Source organism: Taudactylus pleione, unplaced genomic scaffold, assembly GCF_031769625.1.
Source record: "Taudactylus pleione unplaced genomic scaffold, aTauple2 ptg000757l, whole genome shotgun sequence".
NCBI lineage: Eukaryota > Metazoa > Chordata > Amphibia > Anura > Myobatrachidae > Taudactylus > Taudactylus pleione.
The window spans coordinates 5,007,535-5,029,450 of record NW_028285159.1 but is presented as its reverse complement, the minus strand read 5'-3'; the positions used below and the strand labels follow the sequence as shown (position 1 = coordinate 5,029,450).

Genomic DNA, 21,916 nt, shown 5'->3' with positions numbered 1-21,916 from the left:
CGGCCCTGATTCAGAGCGATTCAGTTCTGTCAGAACGTCCGGCTCTCAATCAGGGTCTGAGGGGCCCTGATCGACAGCACGCCCCCTTTGTAGCGAGACCCGGAGCAACGGCTTGCCCGTCGCTATCCGTGTCTCGCGCATGCGCATGACGGAGCCGCCTCCGTCGTGCCCATGAGCACTGGGCCAACATCGACCTGCTTGCGAGCGTTCAGCGCTCGCGAGCGGGTCTGAATTAGGCCCTCAGTTTCCTTATATTATAAAATAATTTTACAATACAAATAATAATTCATTCATTAATTATATGGGGGTAAGTTTAAAGGTGATATCTGATTTCTCATCTAGGTCTATTTAAGACCCTGACATTTCCGCTTAGTTACTCATTTGTTGATACCTTTCCATGCATTTTACCTTGTACAGCACCATTTATTCCCCCAACTGAAGATTTTTGAACTACATTTTTTTTTTCACAGAAACCTCCCATGTCTTGAAAAGTATACTAACTAAATTTTGTGTAGGTAAAGCCACAGACAGCTCTGAATAAGGGAAACTGTAATTATGGCCACATTGTAAAAAGTTAAATGTGAATATGATTGACAAGAAACCCATTATTGTCAGTGTCAACATCTTTACACGGGAAGCAGTCGGGAAGCCGCCGGACGGAATCCCAACCACCGGCTCCCGACTGTCTAATCCTGGCAAGGGTTAAATGACAGGCGTCGAAATACCGACACCTGTCATTTTACCTACGCCAGGAGCCCGACACCCGGCTTACCGATCGAAAGGTAAGCCGGGCACAGACAGCCACAGGGAAGGGGGGAGGGTTAGGTTTATGGCTCCTGGGGGGGAACTTAGGGTTAGGCACCCCCCCGGGAGGTTAGGGTTAGGCTAGGGGAAGGGGGGGTTAGGGTTAAGCACCCCCGGGGGGAGATTAGGGTTAGGCACCCCCCCGGGGGAGTTAGGTTTAAGCAGCGGGGAAGGTGGGGTTAGGTTTAGGCACTTAGAGGGGGGATTAGGGTTAGGCACTTGGGGGGGAGGCTAGGGTTAGGCACCCCTAAGGGAGAGTTAGGGTTAGGGGGTAGAATAGGGTTAGGAAATACTTACCTTGGACGATCAGGATTTTCACGCCTGCCGGGCAGCCAGCGGTAAATCATACCGAACCCCACTGTCCACATACACATTCATACATACATTAACTGGCTTATTACCATTGGCCTTGGCGTGAATGTGTTTATGAACTTGTAATAGTGAAATTAGATTTTAAGCTCCACTGAGGCAGGAACAACTGATGTGCTGGAATACAATTATCAGGGGTAATTTTATATATGGGCACTATATAAATAAATAATAATAATTATAACTTCACATTAAACATAGTTACCCTAATTACTTTTCATTTTCACCTATTCAGAAAATCATGTTTTATTCCAAAAGGTGATCATTAGGTCCATACAAGTCGTTCAATATTATCTTTATTATTATTATTATTATTATTGGTATTCATATTATTAATCCCTATGCAATACGGCCACTGTTTTTACCTTATGAAACCCTCCTACCAAGTCTTTAAAAAACTTCAGATACTACAGTGAAAGAGAGAGCAAGGGACGTAAACCATGAAACCCTGAGAACGTACAGTTACTGTCTGGGTCGCACCCACAGAGCTCCGGATACGGCTTTGAGAGAATGAATCTATCATAACTTACTTGCTACCAAGACATCTCCTTAGAGAATATGAGGCTCCGCCACCACAGGTCCTTGAACATTCACTCCATGATCCCCAGGCATCCCATAGTGTGTCACGGTCCTCCTCCGATCGAGCGGTACGAGAGCTCTGTGGTGAAAAAAGAATACAAAATATAAGTTACAAACACTCATGAAACCATTTAAAAGTACTCCTGACTTTAATCTGTTCATGCTTCCAGAGGCGTGCTTTGATTTTAAGGAAAAGCAAGGTGGAACACAAATAGAAATGTCACAGAAGCGTACCATTGGGGTATCAAAAAGCCCAGGAGAATTCAAGCACAGGATGTGCATGATCTACAGACGTTATAACTGCAATCACAGCTGAATGAATAATTAAAGAAAATGTATACAGAATTAGCCATTCATTTTGCTTTGGCAAATAAACGATCACTAATTGCAGCAGGAACCAGCTCCATGTAATAATCAGAATTTACGTGCTGAGAATGGCATGGATAAATGGAGAGGTGGAACGGCACTAAGGTGTTTATCCAAGGAGGTAGTGAAATCACCTTCTGTTTTGGTAACCAGGAGTAAAAGGGCACATATCACATGATGCAATTTCCAGATCTGACCTGGATTTCCCAGCATGCAACTCAGAACTTCCAAACCTGCACTCATTAAAGCAGCAGTATAAACCCATGGCATATGTGCCATAATCCATTTTACGTTTTGGAAAATAAACCATAAATTAATGCCACTGAAGGAACGCGGCAATTTGATAGTCGGCTGTAATTTGCATTTAACTATTATTGCAGAAGCAAAGTAAGTAATATTACTTAGTAGAAAAAAAATCTTTATCTGGTGAAAACCGGCAGATGGTTAAGTCTGTCTGCTAGGCGGCAATCATAGTTAGCAAACTTAGCAGGTAATAAATAAGTCTTATGGGTCGGAAGAATGGGGCATATTTCCAAGAAGGCATTAAAAGTGCCTTATATTCAACAGCCAGATAGCTTACAAAGTGTAATGCCGTCTTGCCTGCTCTGAATTGCAAAGCACCATGAGTAAGACCACTGTAAATCAGCTTCAGCTAACCGGGCTTATATCTTTCCAGCAGAATAATGGGCTAGTGAGACAGGTATGCTAACAGATCTATATAACGGCTGACATATTCTTCTGTTTATGTGAGAAATCCACCAAAGGAATCTATATAAGAAAATTCAGTATTTCCAAATTATCTACGTATTAACTAGACAAAAGTACCTAAACGGCTGTTTTTGGGGAATATCTTGCAAATATTTTATAAATAGGCCCCCTAGTCATACTTGCCTACTTTTGAAAAAGCATTTCAGGGAGATTGTGAAAGCAACACCTATGAGCGCGGCGGTAAATTGGGCGTGTACTGCTACATCCGAGAGGCGTGTCATATAACAGACTTACATCCAACTGTAAATGAGCCCAAAAGCAGTGAGTAAGCTCTACTTGTTGATGAAAATACACTGATACTTTTCAGAAAATACATGTAACCATAGGGATTATTGCAAGCTTGCCTACCCCCCGGAAAGGCAGGCAAGCCTCCCGGCTGCCGCCTGGCCCCCCCCGACTACCTACTAGAAACAATCTATAGGTGGGTGAACCGCGCTCAATGGTGTATCTGGGGAGGGAGAGAAGGGGTGGTGGTGATGGGGAAAAGGTGGGGGGAAGGAGAATGTGTATGGGTGCGGTTGGGTCTGTGTATATGGAGGGCTGGGGGTGAGGGTTGGGAGAGTACTGCACCTTGTGGTAGGAGTACCTGTTCCTACCTGGCGTTAAGACGATCAAGGTTTGGTTAAGGTGCGCTGCTCTATATGTGGGGGAATGGGTGGTGGTGTGTGTGTGTAGTGTATTGTGGAACAGAGAGACTGAGGCAGTGGTGTGGGTCAAAGGTTTAATGGTAGACACACGGAACCGGCGGGAGAGAGGCCTGGAGTGCTGCGGTCACAAGGCGGGGATGCCGCTCGCCGGGGGTGCTGGCGGCTCCTAGGACCAGAGAGGCACTCTGGCTGGCTGGGCAGTGGAGCGTGCGGGCGGGCACGTGGAGGGAGGATTCCGGATCGGAGATGCGGCAGTGGCTGATTGTCTCCAACGCGTTTCAGCTCTTGCCTTAACCATGGAGGTTCAGCGTGCTGGTCCTGAACCGCACGGCAAGGAGCCCCCTAAAAGGGTTCACCTACTTTCCCCCCCGAGCTACCACCCTGATCCACACCACCCATCCCTGGGTCGAATGTTACAACAGCACTGTGTCTACCATTAAACCTTTGACCCACACCACTGCCTCAGTCTCTCTGTTCCACAATACACTACACACACACACCACCACCCATTCCCCCACATATAGAGCTGCGCACCTTAACCAAACCTTGATCGGCTTACCTACTAAAAACCCCCGGCCAATGATCCAATTCGCTCTGAATTGCGTCATCGTGGCTCCACCCCCTGCTTCACAATGCCTTTATTTTCTGCATTGTGGGGAGGGGGCGGGGCCACGATAATGCGGCCCATTGCCCGGCCATGCCCCCCCACTGTTTGCAGGCATTGAGCTCCCTCCCGCAAGGAGGGAGCTGAATGGCGGCAAGTATGGATTATTGTGCGTTATAACCAACACAGGGAAATGTTACTAATGATCCCATTTGAATGTATATATATATATATATATATATATATATATAATATATATATATATATATATATGGTTTTTTTTTATATAACAGCTACATAATGGGGGTAAGATGCAATCAAGGAGATTGATAGACACTTCAGGGACTCAGGGAGATTTTTACTATTTCAGGGAGTCTCCCTGACAATCAGGGAAAGTTGGCAAGTATGTCTCTAGTGTGAAATATTAGATAGATCCATGTGTAGAAGAAGTACCATTTCCATCATAATAATTATGTTTGCTACTATGACAGCATGTGCAGTTCCCTTGCAATTTATTCAGAATGTGCACATTTCCCATGTGATAGGTTCAGATGAGACTGGACTTCATTCATTCTACTTAGTAAACACTGCGTATTTTAAAACATTGTGAGGAATATGTATTATTGGCAGAATACAAAGATATAACAGTGTCAATCAGAACACTTTTCTTATCATTGTTCTGTTCTGCAGATACGGTCTAGCTTTACTAAGCGGCGGATCTTACAAGCTGCCGGATGTCAGCGGTTTTGACTTTGAAATTATTTGAAACTAAGCAGTCACTTAGTAAATCTATCCCTACATGTCTAACAATGATTTCATTTTTACACAATTAAACTCTGAAAATGGACCCTGGAAAATGTCATGAAAATAACTCCATGTAATGTTTAGCTTGCAAAGGTTCACATATAAATGAAAACAAAAAAACAATCAGGCTGGGTACACTACACACGTAAAGATTTTCTGTCCAACCAGCCAACTAGTTGATTGGTTGGAATGAAAATCTGGTAAGGTATGAAAGCAAATGGCAATCAGCAATTTGCTCCCAAACGCCGGATGGTTGGAGAGAAAATCTTTACATGTGTACCCAGCCTAAGACTTTTTCAGCATATTTTCAGAACGTATAAAATTGTTGACAAACATAGTAGTAGAAAGGTCATTAAAAATTACTAAATATGTATAAAAAACCCACCGTGCACTCATATTTAAAGCATACTTGCACCAAAGCTGTTAGTAAGTTCTACTTGTTGATGAAAACAGGATTTGCTCATGCATTGTATTTTATAAGGGGTTCCATATAAGTGCACTTGAGAAACATAATATGAAATGCATGTTGTCATAGGGATCATTGAAAATTGGTGGTCCCTCACAAGAGTAGGCAAAGCTACCAGAATGGCCGCCGGCCTCCCATGCCCACATGCGGAAGTAGGCAGTCCAAGGGTGTGATAATGCGATTCGTGATGAATCGCGTCATCATAGTCCCGCCCCCTGCTCTATAATGCTGGTAATATTAGTGAGGGGCGGGGCCTTGATGATGCTATCGCACCGGCACACCCCAACACCGCCCACTTCAGCCGACCACACACCACCTGCTGCATCAACCGGGGCTGCCAGAATGTCGGTAAGTAAAAAAAATAAGCTAAAAGCTTTTTTTGTGCTCATGGCAATATTCCCATTTATTATTATTATTTTTTTTTTTTTAAGATTCATAATAATAATAATTATAATAGTTTTCATCAATAAATAAATAAATAATCTTTTCCCCAGAATTCTCTTTCTAGGAACATCATCCTGAGATGGTGACTAATCTCCCTGAATGGCTGGACACCCAGATTAATGGGGCACCTTCCGCGTCCTGACTACTTCCTAGGAACATGGGTGAGATAGGGGAGTAAGGACTAGAATTTATACAAATCGCATCATAATAGCCCCACACCTCTGCATGTCATCATAATTTGCGTTTTTATATCCTAGAGTACGGATGTGTTGCCCCGAAATTTAACCTCTCAACTATGACTCAATAATGAGATACCACTACAGCAGTGACCTACGGTGAGGTACATGGCGCTGTAAATCAGTTAAAAGTGATATAGAAAACAATATATGTTTGAAACAATTAGTACCAATCAATAAACTATTAATTTAATTGCGGTTAGGCTGCCACTATATGCTGTAAAATCCAATTAGCCGCGAAGGGTGCGAGTTGCCAATGTCACGGCATTAAAATACCGGCAACGGCACCTCATCTCGCACCCCTCACGGATCACTCTAATTTTGCTCCAAGCCCTATGGGGCTGTGAGCACTTTTGTGTGAGTTCGGGTTGCTGTCAAATGCGCACCCACGAGATCATTGCAGACAATTGGATTGAGCCCTATGTGTTTACAAATATAAAGCATTACTAATATAAAGAATTATTATTTTTATATTTATTTTGTCTATATTCACTGTGGTAAATGCATCACTATTTGCGATTGTTGTTTTCTAATTGTTTATTTGAATTTGGCAGTGGGTGATATAACTTCTAACTTTGTTGCTCTTAAGCCGCGTATCCACTACGTGATTAAGCTGAACGATTGAATGATAACGACATCGTTATCGTTCAATTGCTTGCTAATCGTTTGCAAATCGGCCACGTAAATGTCAAAAACGACCAGCGATGCGCGCTCCCGCTGGTCGTTTTTAACATCTATTATCGCCCGAACATGCTGGTCAACCTGAATACGTCGTCAGGTTGCCCATGTTCGTGGATGATTGATGTGCCTACACTGAACGACTGCTCGGTCAGTGTAGGCACATCACAGACTGTGAAACGACTGCATGATTACAATGTCGTAAACGTGCACTCGTTTCACAGTCGCGTAGTGGATACACGGCATTACGGCATTACATAGTATTATACACTGCTGCTAGCAAATCCAACACATTCAGGATAAGGATTCTAGTTGCAGTTTAGGAATAATTAATTTATCGCTATTGATCTTATTGTGAGAGTTGACTGGTGACATGCCAATATTAAATTTAATGATCTCTGAATCGGATTATATCTCAAGTACTCTATTCAGAATATATATACTTGAGATCATTATATTGTTGCATCTCTAAAGCTCTAATTTTCTCATAGCAGGGTTAGCACCCAGAATACTTCTGAGAAATTTTCTGAGAAAACACTCTCATTATATGCATACAGTATCTATTATAAACTTAAATTTACTAATTTTCACAATAACGAAAGTATGTATCAATTGCATCTTATTTGTCATAACAGATACTGCAGAAGTACAGGTGTGATACTTTATAAATACGCTAACCCATGCCAATGGTAAACCATTATATTTAGAAGAAGCAAGAAACACCCGCTCACCAGTGAAAACAACCATTTTCACCAGCAGTAGTATATTTTCACCCCATGATCCAAAAACATACCTGTAGGTTATTTAGCCACTAAATTGTCTCAGGTTTATGTTCTTATGTAGGAAATTTGTATGGTAAGGTTGTTATAAATGAACAGACATCATCTGTACACTGCTGTGTAGTATGCTGAAATTTTATAAATATAGGATAGTATTAATGCTGTGGTCATTGTTTTAGATACAGTAGGATCATTTTTTATTGTAACTACAGTGTTGTAAAATGTCATGCTACAGTAGTTGTTAGTAGTGGATAACAGAAAACAATTAGCTTTCGTGGTAACAAATTTGGGATGAGACAATTCCCAACTATATTTTGTAAAACTGCCCTCAACATTCTCTTTTTTACAGTGAAACAGCCATAATTTCAGGAGGACATCAAAAGTACAATCAATGGGTAGAATATTTAAAAATTGTTAACTCAATTTGTGTGTCTATGTTTTCTAATTATAAAAAAATGAAACGAAAAAAAGTATGGACCAAATACTCTTATCACACATTGTAAATAGTGGTTTATCTGAATTGATAGCAATGTGCCGTTAGAAGACAGTACTATTGCCTCATTACGTGGAAAAAACGTGGGGTGTAAATCATCCAGATCCTCATCTAATGCTGGCCATACACTAGCGCGATTTCAAGCCGATTGCCCGATTTTAGACGCATTGTACGATGAATTGTGTCGAAATCGTGTAGTATTTAGGTAGGATACGCTCCAATGCACGCTCCCGCCGCTCTTAAAATGTATCGTATGATCAGATGTGCAGCCCATATTATCTATCGTAATCGTATGCAGATTGTGCTGTGTATTTGTGCATGCAATGCATCGTGCCTCCGACCAGCGTCATTTGAGTTACATTTTGAAGAAGTGTTTGTTCTTTCAATGACCTTCCCTCCTAAACTGCAGATCGAACGTATCGTGAGATTGTATGTACATCGTGTGTCAATCTTGCAGCCGGGACTGCCAGGAAGTTCAAGGGAAATCGTAAGATGATTCTCATCTTATGCTGGTCGTACTAGTGTATGGCCAGCATTAGAGTTAATAGGTATATTTCAGTTGAATGAAATTCTTAGTAGCTGCATGTTTCCTGTTCCAAAATCTCACAGGCAACAAAATAATTACACACATTTTTTAAACTGGTCAGTGATTAACCTTTTATTGCAAACTATGGCAAAGCTGAAGCTGAGTACACTGTAAAAGCTTGCATTAACAATAAACACAAGGAATGAAAGCAGATTAAAGTAAAATATGTTACCTAGATGCCTTCCAAAGTCTCTTTAAACTTTCAAAAATGTGCTTGCGCATAACATGACGTACTAGTGAGCTAAATTAAATGAAATGTACCGGCTTTCTGGTTCAGTGAAACACAAGTTTGTTTTGTGTTCCCATTTAGCAGGATCCTTTGACTAATCATGTAAAAGGTGCCCATACGATGGAGAGCAGGTTTCATGTAGGATATGCAATTTATAGCTTTACAGCTGTTATTTAACTCACATTTCCAGCTGTAGCTGTGATAACTATGCTTCTTACATGCTTTTATTTCAAATAAGTTCATCAATCAATATTGCATGACCAGTGGTCACAATTATCATTAGCAACTATTTATAAAGTTGCAACATAGTCTTATGTGCCATATATGAAAAGAAATTGTAATACAGAAGAATTACCAACTACTGTCTAGTATTGTAATACAGATCTATTATATTTGAAAGACATATAGTTTAGATAGATATTGAAAGTCACCAGTCTAGTTTATCAAGTTTCTCTATTTAAAATAATAATTATCGTTTTATTATTAAAATAACTACTACTACTACTGCTACTGCTACTACTACTACTACTACTACTACTACTACTACCTCTCATATCCAAATATCCTGAAATACAGAATATTCTGAAATACTGAATTTTTAGAATGCGACTGAGATAGTGACACATTTGCTTTCTGGTGTACAATGTACACAAACTTTGTTTAAGGCACAAAATATTTAAAAAAGATTGTATAACATTACCTTCAGGCTTTGTGAATAAGGTGTATGTGAAACAAATGAATTTCATGTATGTACACAAACTTTGATTGATGAACAAAATTATTTAAAATATTGTATAAATGACCTGCAGGCTGTGTGTATAAGGTGTATATAAAACATAAATGCATTCTGTGTTTAGATTTGGGTCCCATCCCCAAGATATCGCATTATGGTATGCAAATATTCCAAAATCCAATATCCAAAATAGTTCTGGTCCCAAGCATTTTGGATATGGGAGACTCAACCTGTATTATTTAGAGACTGGTGAAGCAAAAACAATTTGTGTAATTCATGTTTTCAAAACTTCTCTAATCTCCAAACAAGATTAATGCTATGTTCACTTATTCAGAAGTTGTTTAAATGTGAATTTACCTACAAAATAATAATAATAATAATAATAATAAAAGTAGAGTAGAGTTATGACAATTAAAACAATAAAAATATGTATTCCTTAAATCTGATGGGTTCTGTGATGCCACTAACACTCCTCTTTCTTGCTCTGGTGGAATTACTTGAAACTTGTATACTACTAGCAGTTATCCAAGTTCCTCCCACAACAAATATGATGTGAGTTTGACAAAGCTCACCTAAGCAGAGGTGGATTGAGTATAGCTTAGACCAGTGGTTCCCAAACTTTTTTGAATCACGGCGCCCTAGTGCATCAGCTTTGTTTTCACGGCACACCTAAGTTTGTTATTGAGAAATTCAGAAAAAAATGTAGTGGAGTTGTGTAATACACTGAAGTAAATTGTGCTGACCTGTCATCCTTAGGTTTGGTTATATAGTGGTGGACAGGTTTGTGCTTCTATTTGTGCACATATTTACATTACATTGACCATAAAGAATTAGATTTTGTCCTGGACCACCAACCTGAGGCACCCCTGCAAGTGTCCCGAGGCACCCCAGGGTGCAGCGGCACACAGTTTGGGAACCACTGGCTTAGACAAAAATTATGCAGCTCACATTTTTAAATCATCAATAATCTTTTTTTTTTGTTATCGGCAATGTTTTCAGAATACACTACCTTTAATAAGAGTTTCCTTGACTATTTTACTTTTAACATATAGCTATAATGGGCAGCACAGACGGTGTAATGGTTAGCATTACACTGAGGCCATGGGTTCATTTCCCACTACAGCCCTAACTGTGTGAAGTTTGTATATTCTCCCTGTGCTTACGTGGGTTTCCTCCGGGTCCGGTTTACTATCACACTCCAAAAATATACTGGTAGGTTAATTGGTTCCCAACAAAAATTAACCCGTGTGTGTGTGTGTGTGATAGACAATATACAGTAGATTGTTAGCTCCACTGGGGCAGGGACTGATGTGAATGGCCAAATAATCTCTGTAAAGCGCTGCGGAACGTGTGCGCTATATAAATAACTGGTAATAAATATATAAATAATATAACCCATTAGTTTCTATGACCTGATCTACATAACCACAGGCTAAAACGCTTAGTGGTCAGAGCAAATTGACAAACAGGTCCATTCAAAGAAATCTGTGAGCACTGTTGGTTATGGTTGTGATTTGTCACCAGTCCCCTCTCCCCGCTCGCTCTGAATCAGGGTCGGGCTATTTTTCTTTTTGGAGCGGCCTCTCGGCCGATCGCATAGCTGTGGGTGACCACCCACAGCTATAGCGAGCGGCCATGATGATGGTTGCAATGGTCAAGACCATCGCGACCATCGGGCTTGTGACAAGACCCTCGTGGTAGGGTCTCAGTCATCGCAAGCCCCAGAGAGCTTTCGGCTCTAACAGGCCGCCCCCAAACGGCAGGCGTTCTCATGGGAACACCTCAGTTTGGGCAGCCACGCCCCCGGCCCGCCCAGCAAAGGGGGCGAGCTGTCACTCAACATCGACAGCTCGCCCTCTTTGGTGCGAGACCCGGAGCGACGGATTGCCTGTCGCTAGCCGGGTCTCGCGCATGCGCACGATGGCGCCGGCTCCGTCGTGCGCATGCGCTGTGGGCCAACATCGACCCGGTTGCGAGCACTCAGCGAGTGCGACCGGGTCTGAATCAGGCCCTCATATCGCTGCCTTTGGCCTCATATACAAGTATTATCATTAATGTTGATTTGTAAGCCGTCACTTGGGATAAACAGGAGATATATATATATATATATATATATATATATAAAACAGGGCATACAAAGTAGACAAATTAAAACCAAGGCCCGTATTCATTTAGCCACGAAAAGTCAACCTGTTTGGGACACGAATTCGCGGCATGTGCGTCCCCACGATTCGCCCTATTCAATTACTCAACAGGCGACAACGCAAATAGGCGAAAAGTACTGAATAGAATGGGGGAATCAGTCTGTACCCCAAAATAAGATGCACTGACAATGGAAATGATTACAGATGTTTACTGTTAGCCCTAATAAATATACTTTGGTGTCCTTAAGTTTTGTTAAAAGCTTTACAGATGCTTTTATGTAAAAGTGGTGAAGAATGATAGAAAACAGTATTTTTTGATTAAAATAAATAGTCCATTCAAATTTGGGGTAGGGGTGCTAGCATATTTTTTTTGCCTCTACAGTGCACTTCTAAAAAATTTGAAAAATCCACCTGCTGCAAGCACCTGCAATCCTAAAAACACCTGCCCAATCCAAACAGCCCCCAAGAAACCTATTTCGCTGGTTTTTATCCTTGTCCCCCCAAGGTTGTCTAAGGACATTTTTATTTTTTTATTTATTTGTGGCTGATTTGTCCTTTGGGAGGGGGGGGTGTCCAAAGGGTTCTGAATAATTTTCCCACATTTGCACCCCAAAATAGAGATTTTGCACTTTTTTCCGCCAGCCATTCATTGGAGAAACATTTCTGCCTGTATCAGTGTACTGAGTTTCCACTTAGGCGAAAACATCCTGGAATTGAATTTGGAGATAAGACGCAAACAGGTGAAAAGCGGCAATAGGCCGAATGATTACGGTTTTTCATGTCTAATTGAATCCGGCCCCAAGTATGAAAATAAAGGGTATGGCAGGCTCTGCTCAAGAGATACAGTTACAATGTAATTGGTATACAGTACAGCAGTAACAAGTGGAGCCAGCTTGGCTCAGACTGGAGATTGGGACAGTGGTGATGGTACACTAGTATGCAGTGGCATCACAAAGGGGGTGTCACCCGCTGAAGGGTGACACCAAGGTGCAGGCTCCCCCTCAGTGACAGGAGCCGGGGGCTGCACTGTAGCATTAAGTGCAGCACTCGGCTCCTGTCACAGTGAGGGAGCCGGCACTGCCCTACCGGTAGTGTCTCGATTCCCTTCGCAGAGCCCTGCCACGCACCTCCGGCACCCCCCACCACCCCATTGATAACAACAGGTCGGGCTGTGAGGCCACGCACCCATTTCAGCAACGCACGCATGGCATCCCTCTCCACACCAGGTGTCACCGTAGGGAGGGACGCCATTGCTACTATGGGTTGGAGATGGATAGTAAAAAGATGATTTTCAGAGAGCATTTAATGATTTGAAGGCTGTGCAAGAGAGTGATCTGGTGTGGTAGTTATTTTCATAAGTGATAGCAGCAAGGGAGACATCTTGCAGGCAGTAATGAGAGTTGGCAGAGACAACATGCAGGTCAGAGGTAAAGTATTTTTATATGAGATTTGAGCTGTATGCACAGTTGGGGTCATTAATGACCTCGTACACGATGGTGATGGCAATTTGAATTGCTACCACAATTGTATACATCTCACCATCTCCCACTGCATATCTGGCATTCCCCTCAATCATAAAGCTTAAATGCTGCAGTAAGATTGATCATCCTCTTTCATGGCTTGACCTCTCTTTGATAACTCTGCAAATCACTACAGTGATACTTGTGCCATGCTGCATTATTTGGTACAGTATACTACTACTTAATAGTAAATGATGCAATGTATTATATATATTTGTATAAAGACACTGTTACATATGCTACATGCAATGGACTGGCACAGATAGGATAGGGAAGGAGATATTTGGTTTTTTTCAGCATAGAGATGATATGGGAGGCAATATGAGGAAATTAGTTCCATAAGGGAAGAAGTGTACAGTGAGAAATTAGAGGACATAAAAGAGAGGTTTGTTGGCCCCCAAAAGATAGTGGTAGTGAAATGAAGGATGTGCCAGATGCAAAGACACTACATGAACAGTTCAATAGGTAGGAAGTGAAAAAGGAAAGAAATGTGGACCTCATTCAGATTCGCTTGCTCGCACGATGTGTATACAAATTTGGCAAGGCAGGCGATTGCACAGCAAGGCATTAGCACCCCCACTATGTCTTTGCGTGCGATTGCTCTGTGTATGCAGACACCAACCAGCCTGTCTTAAGACACCCACTTGCGCACGTCATCTCCAGGAAGTGTATGCAACCATCGGTACTATCGAGTACCATTGGATGCGATCGCAGCGTTTGTGGCTGACCATACCCTACCGCAAGCTCTGTGAGCACTTCAGTGTAAAAAACAGCCAGGTGACATGTACCATGACGCCGTCTCTAAATTATGCGCGCCTCTGAAACGACGTTGAGACGCTCAGGCACGCCTGCATTCGCACCTCCACTGCCCAGTTTTTAATGGCCAGCCCCTATCACCACCCACAAACGGCTTCTCCTGTCACTCACTCTGCTGGGCTGTCTATGCTTCCTGATCTCTCGCACTGGTTCACGCACTGCGATGCGTACACATGCGCACAATGTGAAAATTGGTCGGCTACGAGCGAACGCTTCCTAGCGAGCGTGTCTGAATCAGGTCCTGTGTCCCAAATGGCCAATGGGGTCAAGGGTGCACAGGAGAAGGCAGTGTTGTAAGCAGCAGAGAGGTCCAGGAGGATGAGTACTGAAAATGACCTGGACCTCTACATATAACTGTAAAGTAGCATTATCATCTTCAGGTTTATATTTCATTATACTTTTTTTGGAAACTTAGGCCCTCATTCAGAGCCACTCGCCAGCAGCAGTACGCTCGTTCCGAGCGATGTTCGCACATCTGTGCATGCGTACGGTTTTTAGTACGCATGCGCGAACCAGTCAGTGCAGCCGAAAATCATTTGTACGCAATATAGCGAGTGCCTGCTATTTTGAGTGACAGGAGGAGGCGTATGTGGGTGGTAACAGGGGAAGGTGCTTGAAAACGGGGAGTGGAGATCCGTTCGCAGGCGTGCTTAAAGGTCAAAACGGGCGTTTTATGGGTGTGCATAATTAATATAGCAGCGTCACTGACCCCGTCACTTGGTTTTTTTTAACTCAGAACTGCTCGCAAAATAGCGGTTGAAAAAACCAACCACAAGAATAGCGAGCAGTTCATATCCTGTTCGATGTACTCGATTAATCTAATAAATAGCGGACATGACGTATGGTGCGAGCGGCCAGGGGGCGTTTTTAAGAAATAAATGAGCGTATGTTTTGCTCGCTCGTTCAGACTTAGAGGTGTGAACAGACTGCAATGTGCGAACGGATAATTTGCATAGCCACCCCTTGTTTTTGAACGAACGAACGCAAATAGCGAACGGCTCTGAATGAGGGCCTTAGATTTTGTTCCAAATAATGTATTTCCTGATGGTATTTGCCCGTTTTCAGAAGATTTTCTTTTCCACGTCATAAGGTATAAACAAATAAATTATACTTTCTGAAATTCAAAGTCTTCTGGAATTTTTTTTTTTTAGAATTTTGTGGGTACTACATAAATTAATTATAAATATTGATGATGGAATCTGACCAGTCCAAAAGTGCCAATAAAGACTATGAATAAGAAAAGCCTCAGCTTTAAATTTTCCAAAAAGAATTTTAAATATACTATAGGTAATTCTTGATGATGATGCAATGTATATGCAGCATTTATAAAACCTATTGGGGGTCTTCTGACTCTGGGCCTGATTCAGACCCAATGGGTCGATGTTAGGCCACTGTGCATGCGCACACCGCAGCTGGCTCCGACGTGCGCATGCGCGATACTCGGCTAGCGACGGGCGCTCCGTCGCTCCGGGTCTCGCGCCAAAAGGGGGCGGCTGTCGATTTTGATCGACAGCTCGTTTTGGAGGCGTGGTGTGGGGGTGGCTTCACAAACGGAGGCGTTCCCATGCGAACGCCTGCCGTTTGTGGGCGGCCCCACTGACATCACCAGTGATGTAAGTGGGAGAGCTTCCGGCTCTATTAGAGCCAGAAGCTCTCTGGGGCTTGCGGCCACAAGACCCTACCACAAGCCCGATGTCGCAAGCCCGATGGTCGCGATGGTCTTGACCATCGCGACCATCAACCTGGCCGCTCGCAATAGCTGTGGGTTGTCACCCACAGCTATGCGAGCGGCCAGGGGGCCGCTCCAAAAAGAACCCCAAAAAAAACGCCCTGATTCAGAGCGTCCGGCTCTGAATCAGGGCCTCTGTCCATACACTGCCTGCTAAGCGCAGACATATTGAGTGTGAATGCTATGCATCTAGCAGCATTGCAACTGGAGCACGAGGGGGTAAGTTCACTATGTTTAACAAACTTTATAGATAAATGAAGCAAATCTCTTGCATATCATTATTTTGATGTATACTCCCATTATATAATATTTTTGTAACCTTTGCGGAGGATATTCCTTTTTTTTTTTTTTTAATCTTCTTGATAGTTAATAACACTTTTTTCTTACTGAGGTTTACACAGAAATTGGTATGGGGCATACGTATTAATAATTGGGCTTTAGACCTGATTATTAGAATTTGCTATTGCTGCTATTTGTGGCAATAAGAAACTCAGGGCCTGATTCAGAGCCGGACGCTATTTGCGCTCGCTCGTTCAGAAAAAGGGGCTGGCTATTTAAATTGAGCGCTCGCTCTTTGCGGTCTGTTGACGCCTCTATGTGTGAGCGAACAAAACATGCGCTCGCTATTTTGTAAAGACGCCCCCTGGCCCCTCGCATCCTACGTCATCTCCGCTATTTATTAGATTAATCGAGTACATCGAAAGGCGTCTGAACTGCTCGCAGTGCTTGTGATTGGATTTTCCTACCGCAATCATGCGAACAGTTCAGGCTAAGGGACAACCAAGTGACGTGGCCGATGGCGCTGCTTTGTTAATTATGCACACCCTTAAAACGCCCGTTTTGACCGTTTGGCATGTGCTGTGTGACTGTGGTTGCCATGGTAGGCACATGACACTTTGCAGAATTCTAAATTATTAATAGTAGAAGCAAACTAAGGATAAATAGTAATTACTAAACTTATTCTTATAGCCTGCCACAGTGACTTATGTTGGGTCAATGTTTTCCTTATGAAAGTTATATGGTCTTACTAGATCTTCCATTGTATTTTTAACCTTCTTACACTAATCTTATTTTACAAAGCATGCAGAAAGGAACACATACTGTGAATAGCATCTAGCATATAGATGTAAAAATGTGCTGCTGTGCAGTGTAGTGTTTCAAAATTGAAAAACTTAAATATTTTCATGGATAGAACTAGTGAAAGTTGGCAACCGCACTACAGTTCATAGTGCTGATGCAAATCAGTTGTATGGCAGGACAAATGTTACATTACAAAAACACTACCACTAAGGAGCGTTACATCTTCACACCTCCACTAGTCCCCTTCTTCTGCAGACACTTTAAAGTGATCAAAATTGTTCACCATTCCAGGTGGTAATAATGCAGCTTTAACTAGAGATAATTAGACATGATTAGGAAGAGGTCAACAAATTACGCTAACATTTCTACTGTACATTTAGATCAGATGATTTTTTAAATACATCATCTGTAAAAGTCATAGCACAAACACTAAAACACCCTGTAAATTTCTAGAGTAATTAGTAAACTAATAATGAACATAGTAGAAATGCTAAAGGCAAATTGTTCGGAACAGGCAGAGATACTTTGAAACAGGTAATCATATCAAACAGAGTGAGAAATAAGTTACAAATAAAACCATATTTTCAGTTATAAAAACAAGCAAAGATCAAATATTGTTTTAGTTATATATGACAATGAAAATAGAACTAGAGTAAAAACGTCCTGATAGTTCTTTAGTACAGAACATATAACCTCTCTCCCAGTCCTAAACCTGGCCCCAGATAAAAAGATTTAGGTGTGCCATACCAGCTTACTCTCCCATATGTCCAGGAAAGTCCCGAATTTTGGGGAGCACTCCGGGACTCCGAAAGAGTAGGCCAGTTTCTGAAAGTCTGGGGAAGTGGGTGATCTGTGGGCACAGTGACGAATGGGGCTGATCACAGTGGCACGATCATGCAGGTTTCTGCCACGTAGGCCTCCAACTTCGGCATATCATGGGAACCCCCGGGTAAAAAGTTGGAAAGTGCGATGTGAAGCCATGAATAATGATTATTATTAAATAATGATTATATCATCTTGGCATTTGTCTGAGATATGACCTAGTCAGAGTGAGATTCTAACAATGAACAACAATGTACAAACTCTATGAGCAATGTTCATGGTAAATAAGTGTTAATGAATAATAATAATATTATTATTATTATTATTATCAGCATTCTTTTATTGAAAAGCATTTAACGCCAGCAGAAAGCTATCCTTTCACATGCCTCATTGTTTTATTCCAGTTATGGTGACACGTGCTCCCATTCACAAGCTTATCTCCATGTGCAGAAACTACAATATAAACAGCTCTTTTTTATCTGATGACTGAAAGATCTTTTCTAAATTGGGAATTTGACACAATCCACTTGTTTAAAATGACCTCCCCTATTTGTAATTAAATCACGCTTTGAATTAAATTAATAGCTGCAAATAAATTTAACCTGCCAGTAATTACTTAACACAACCTTTAACTTTCTTCCAGGGAAGTATTATACACTTAACCTTGAGGTGACCCTCATAACTACAGTACCACCCAGCATGAGTTCAATGCTATAAACATTTTAAGGCAGCATAGGAACTGTACCTGTGTTGCCTTTCATAGTATTTCGGGAGTTCTAATGTTTCTCTTTTTCTTTTTACCAAGACCACTAGTAATCATATATGCACCACTATGTTAGGCTACTTAGATATTATTATATAAAACATAAAAATGCTATTAAAAAGCAAAACAAGTAGCTATAGATTTGATCACTCATTCCATCCTACTGAAAAATTTAGACCATCGATGACTATATATATGAATTTATATACGGTATATATATATATATATATATATATATATATATGAAACAACCACTAATACTCTACTTGTATACACATGCTGCATAAGTTATTTAATACTATTTTACTGTAATAAACATATATATTACAGTTTGCTTTGTATACCTTAATTGATGAAAAATCTGTCAATGGGAGACCAAACATAACATTAGACCCATATTTGCCAACAATCTGACTGCCTCCTCCGATAGGTGGCATCCAGGTCAGCAGAGCGGGGAGCGCGGCGAGGGTTGTGATGTGAGTTTGAGGGCGGCAATGGGCAAATGCATCATCGCAGCCCCGCCTCCGCTACACAATGCCGAGATTGCCGGCATTGTGCAGCAGGGGTCGGGGCCACAATGACGCGATTCAGGGCAAATTGAGTCATTGGCTTCCCCCGAACCGCCCACTTGTATTGTATAAGTGGGTGGTTGCGTGGGGTAAGCGGATGCTGGTGGGAGGGTGCAGGAGCTGGTGGCCAGACGGGAGACTTGCCCACTCTTCCGGGAGGCAGGGAGTGTCACCCAATTTCAGGAAACTCCCGGCTGTTCGAACAAGTAGGCAAGCATGATTAGACCATGTAATGATTCTACAACTTAAGTTATGTGTTATTATATTAAGTGCAGCATTATATAGGCATAAGATTGAATCTTATAAAGCTTAGAATGTTTTTCTCTCACTGGTCTAGAGAACCGCATAAGCCGGTCCTGCCATAAGTATGTGTACATTTGGACATGTGTTTGTTGAACATTTTTATTCCATAACCATGTGCGCTAATATGGAGTCAGTCCTCTTCCCACCCCCCACCCACCCCCAATTAGATTTTGAAATATGGCTGTGCGGATTGCCATCCATTCAGTCACAAGACCATTAGAGAGATTGGGCACTGATGTTGTGCTATTAGGCCTGGCCTGCAGTCAGCAGCATTCCAATTCTTCTCAATGCTATTCAACGGGTTGAGGTCAGGGTTCTGGGCAGGTCAGTCGAGTTCTTTGCATTGGCATGCTGAAACATGAAAGGGCCTTCCTCAAAGTGTTGCCACAAAACTGGAAGCACATAATTTTCAAGAATGACATTGCATGCTGTAGCATTAAGATTTGCTTTCAATGGGGCTCAGGCAAAACCATAAAAACTGCCCCAGACCATTAGATCAATATAAGTAGGATTGTCCCTTATTGTATGTAAAAAATTTACTTGTTCTATATTATTATTTAAGTGGTTCATAGATGGGCAGATCATGCAGCTTGGTTACGAAGTTGAGTGTTAGTATCACACTACAATGGAGCCAAATATGGGTGCCGAATTTGGTCAAAATCCAACTGTTTGCCTCATGGCAATGGTAATATACCACAGACCAATAGCAGTTAAACATGATGAACAGCAATATGATTAATTTAGAACAGATAATTATCTGACATACAGCAGCACTCATTTTGATTTTAGACACACTGAGAAATCGGTCTTCTGCTATCACCACTTATATTGCATCTTAATGCTCCAATGCTATTTGTTTAAGGCCGGGTACACATCAGGCGATGCTGTATATTGGACGATATATCGTCCATATAGCTCAGAGTGTACCCTCAATCACGCGTTCACATGCATCGTCAGCGACGTTGTCCCATCTGATGTGCTGCATGTCAGATGGGACCACGTCGCTGACGACCACATGCAGGTGAAAGCAGGATGGAAGGGTATATCACACAGTCGTATACCGGATCGTGTAGAGTGTACGGCCGCCCGATATATCCTTCCATCGGGCGTTGGGTCGGCTGGGATATGCGTCAGCCTGATGTGTACCTAGCCTTAGTTTGCAGGTCTTAAACATAATTAAAAGTCTATTGCTTTACAATAAGTATTTAGCCAGTTCAAAGGTTGGGTTTAGCTGAGGGCAAGTTAATGCCAAAATAATAGCAACATCTTCCTACCCCTGTAATTGATAGGTATGGCAGCATCACTAGTCGTGAGCTATGAAAACTTGAAAACACTTAAGGGGGAATTCAATTAACCATGTTAACAGTTTACAGTCATTAACGCAGCTAAATGCAACTTTTTGCTATCCAATTAGCCTCGCAAGTTATGTTTCGATAACTTTTCATAGGATTTAACAAGGCTTTTTTCTCAGCCCCTGAGCAGGTTTAAGCTTAAAATGTCGGGACTTGGTTTGGAACACTAACCCCCCCCTACATTAATTAATTAGGCACTTAGAAGTTTTTAATTAGTATAAGTTGGCCAATAATGACATGTCATTTTCAGGGGGGATTTCCTGCAAAATGCAGAATAATGGGTTAATTGATGTAGAACTGGTATATGGGGTGCTGTATTGTCCCTCCCTGCACTGACACCCGGTGCGGGGAGGGCTAGAGTGCCGACAAAAAGGTGGCGTGGCCTCGCTGGCAGGGCGTTGCCTCGTAGGCTGCCGAATCCCCATTCAACATTCTTATCACTCGGGGGTGAGAGGTGCCGGAGTTGCGGACTGCCCTGTGTGCAGTGCCGGCTCCCTTACTGTGACAGGACAGTGGTCCGCATCCCCCTTGTGACGCCACTGGTTACAGGGTTTTTTAACATATGTTTAAATGTGGCATAAATTGATAAAAAGTCAAGCGTGATTCATTTGCTGAAAAACACTTGATATCATTTTTTCAATGTTATTAAAAAAATGCAAAAATCAGCCATTTGACAACTTTTAAGAGCCACAATTACCTTGCATTTGACCACTAATGTACTTCTATGCTGTTATCCAATGTCTAGTTTGCATTGTTTTGGGGTACAGGCTGATTTCCACAGTTCGCCCCACATTTAAAGCAGGTAACATCATTGAAAAATACCGTGTGACCACTTTTTATAACTGGATTGGGCAGTAAGCAAGAGCACGCATAGCCGCACTAAGCGAAATTACTGCGTGATAGACGCGTAAACTGATTTCCACTCCCTCAGAATATCTATGACCTGCTTCCATTGAGCTATGCGTTATAAGAAATGCTACCTGATTTAGAATGCAATACAGTATACCTTAGCTGACTATGGAAAGAATCTGATTGATCGATTTGTGAGCTTAACATGCAGGCAGATAAAAAACAGAGACAAAGACCATCAGGTGACTGGTGAATGGTGAAACAATTTAACGCCTGTATCCATCAACGTATATGTCTGTATATAGTTATGAATCAGAAATACGAAAGAAGTGAGTAAGGATAGATTGACTTTCACATAATAACTCAAACTACAGTACTAGGTTA

The 21,916-nt window shown here is 42.0% G+C and overlaps 1 protein-coding gene across 2 annotated transcripts in view; it reads right to left on the bottom strand.

Moving 5' to 3' along the window:
* The window catches only part of LOC148477034 (ADAMTS-like protein 1), a 372,270-nt gene that overhangs the window by 291,262 nt on the left and 59,092 nt on the right, over window positions 1-21,916 (bottom strand). For both annotated transcript variants that reach the window (XM_088457315.1, XM_088457316.1), the window contains exon 2: window positions 1,704-1,831. In XM_088457315.1, the coding sequence (XP_088313441.1) occupies window positions 1,704-1,831 (128 nt within the window). The remainder of the gene's footprint in view (window positions 1-1,703; window positions 1,832-21,916) is intronic.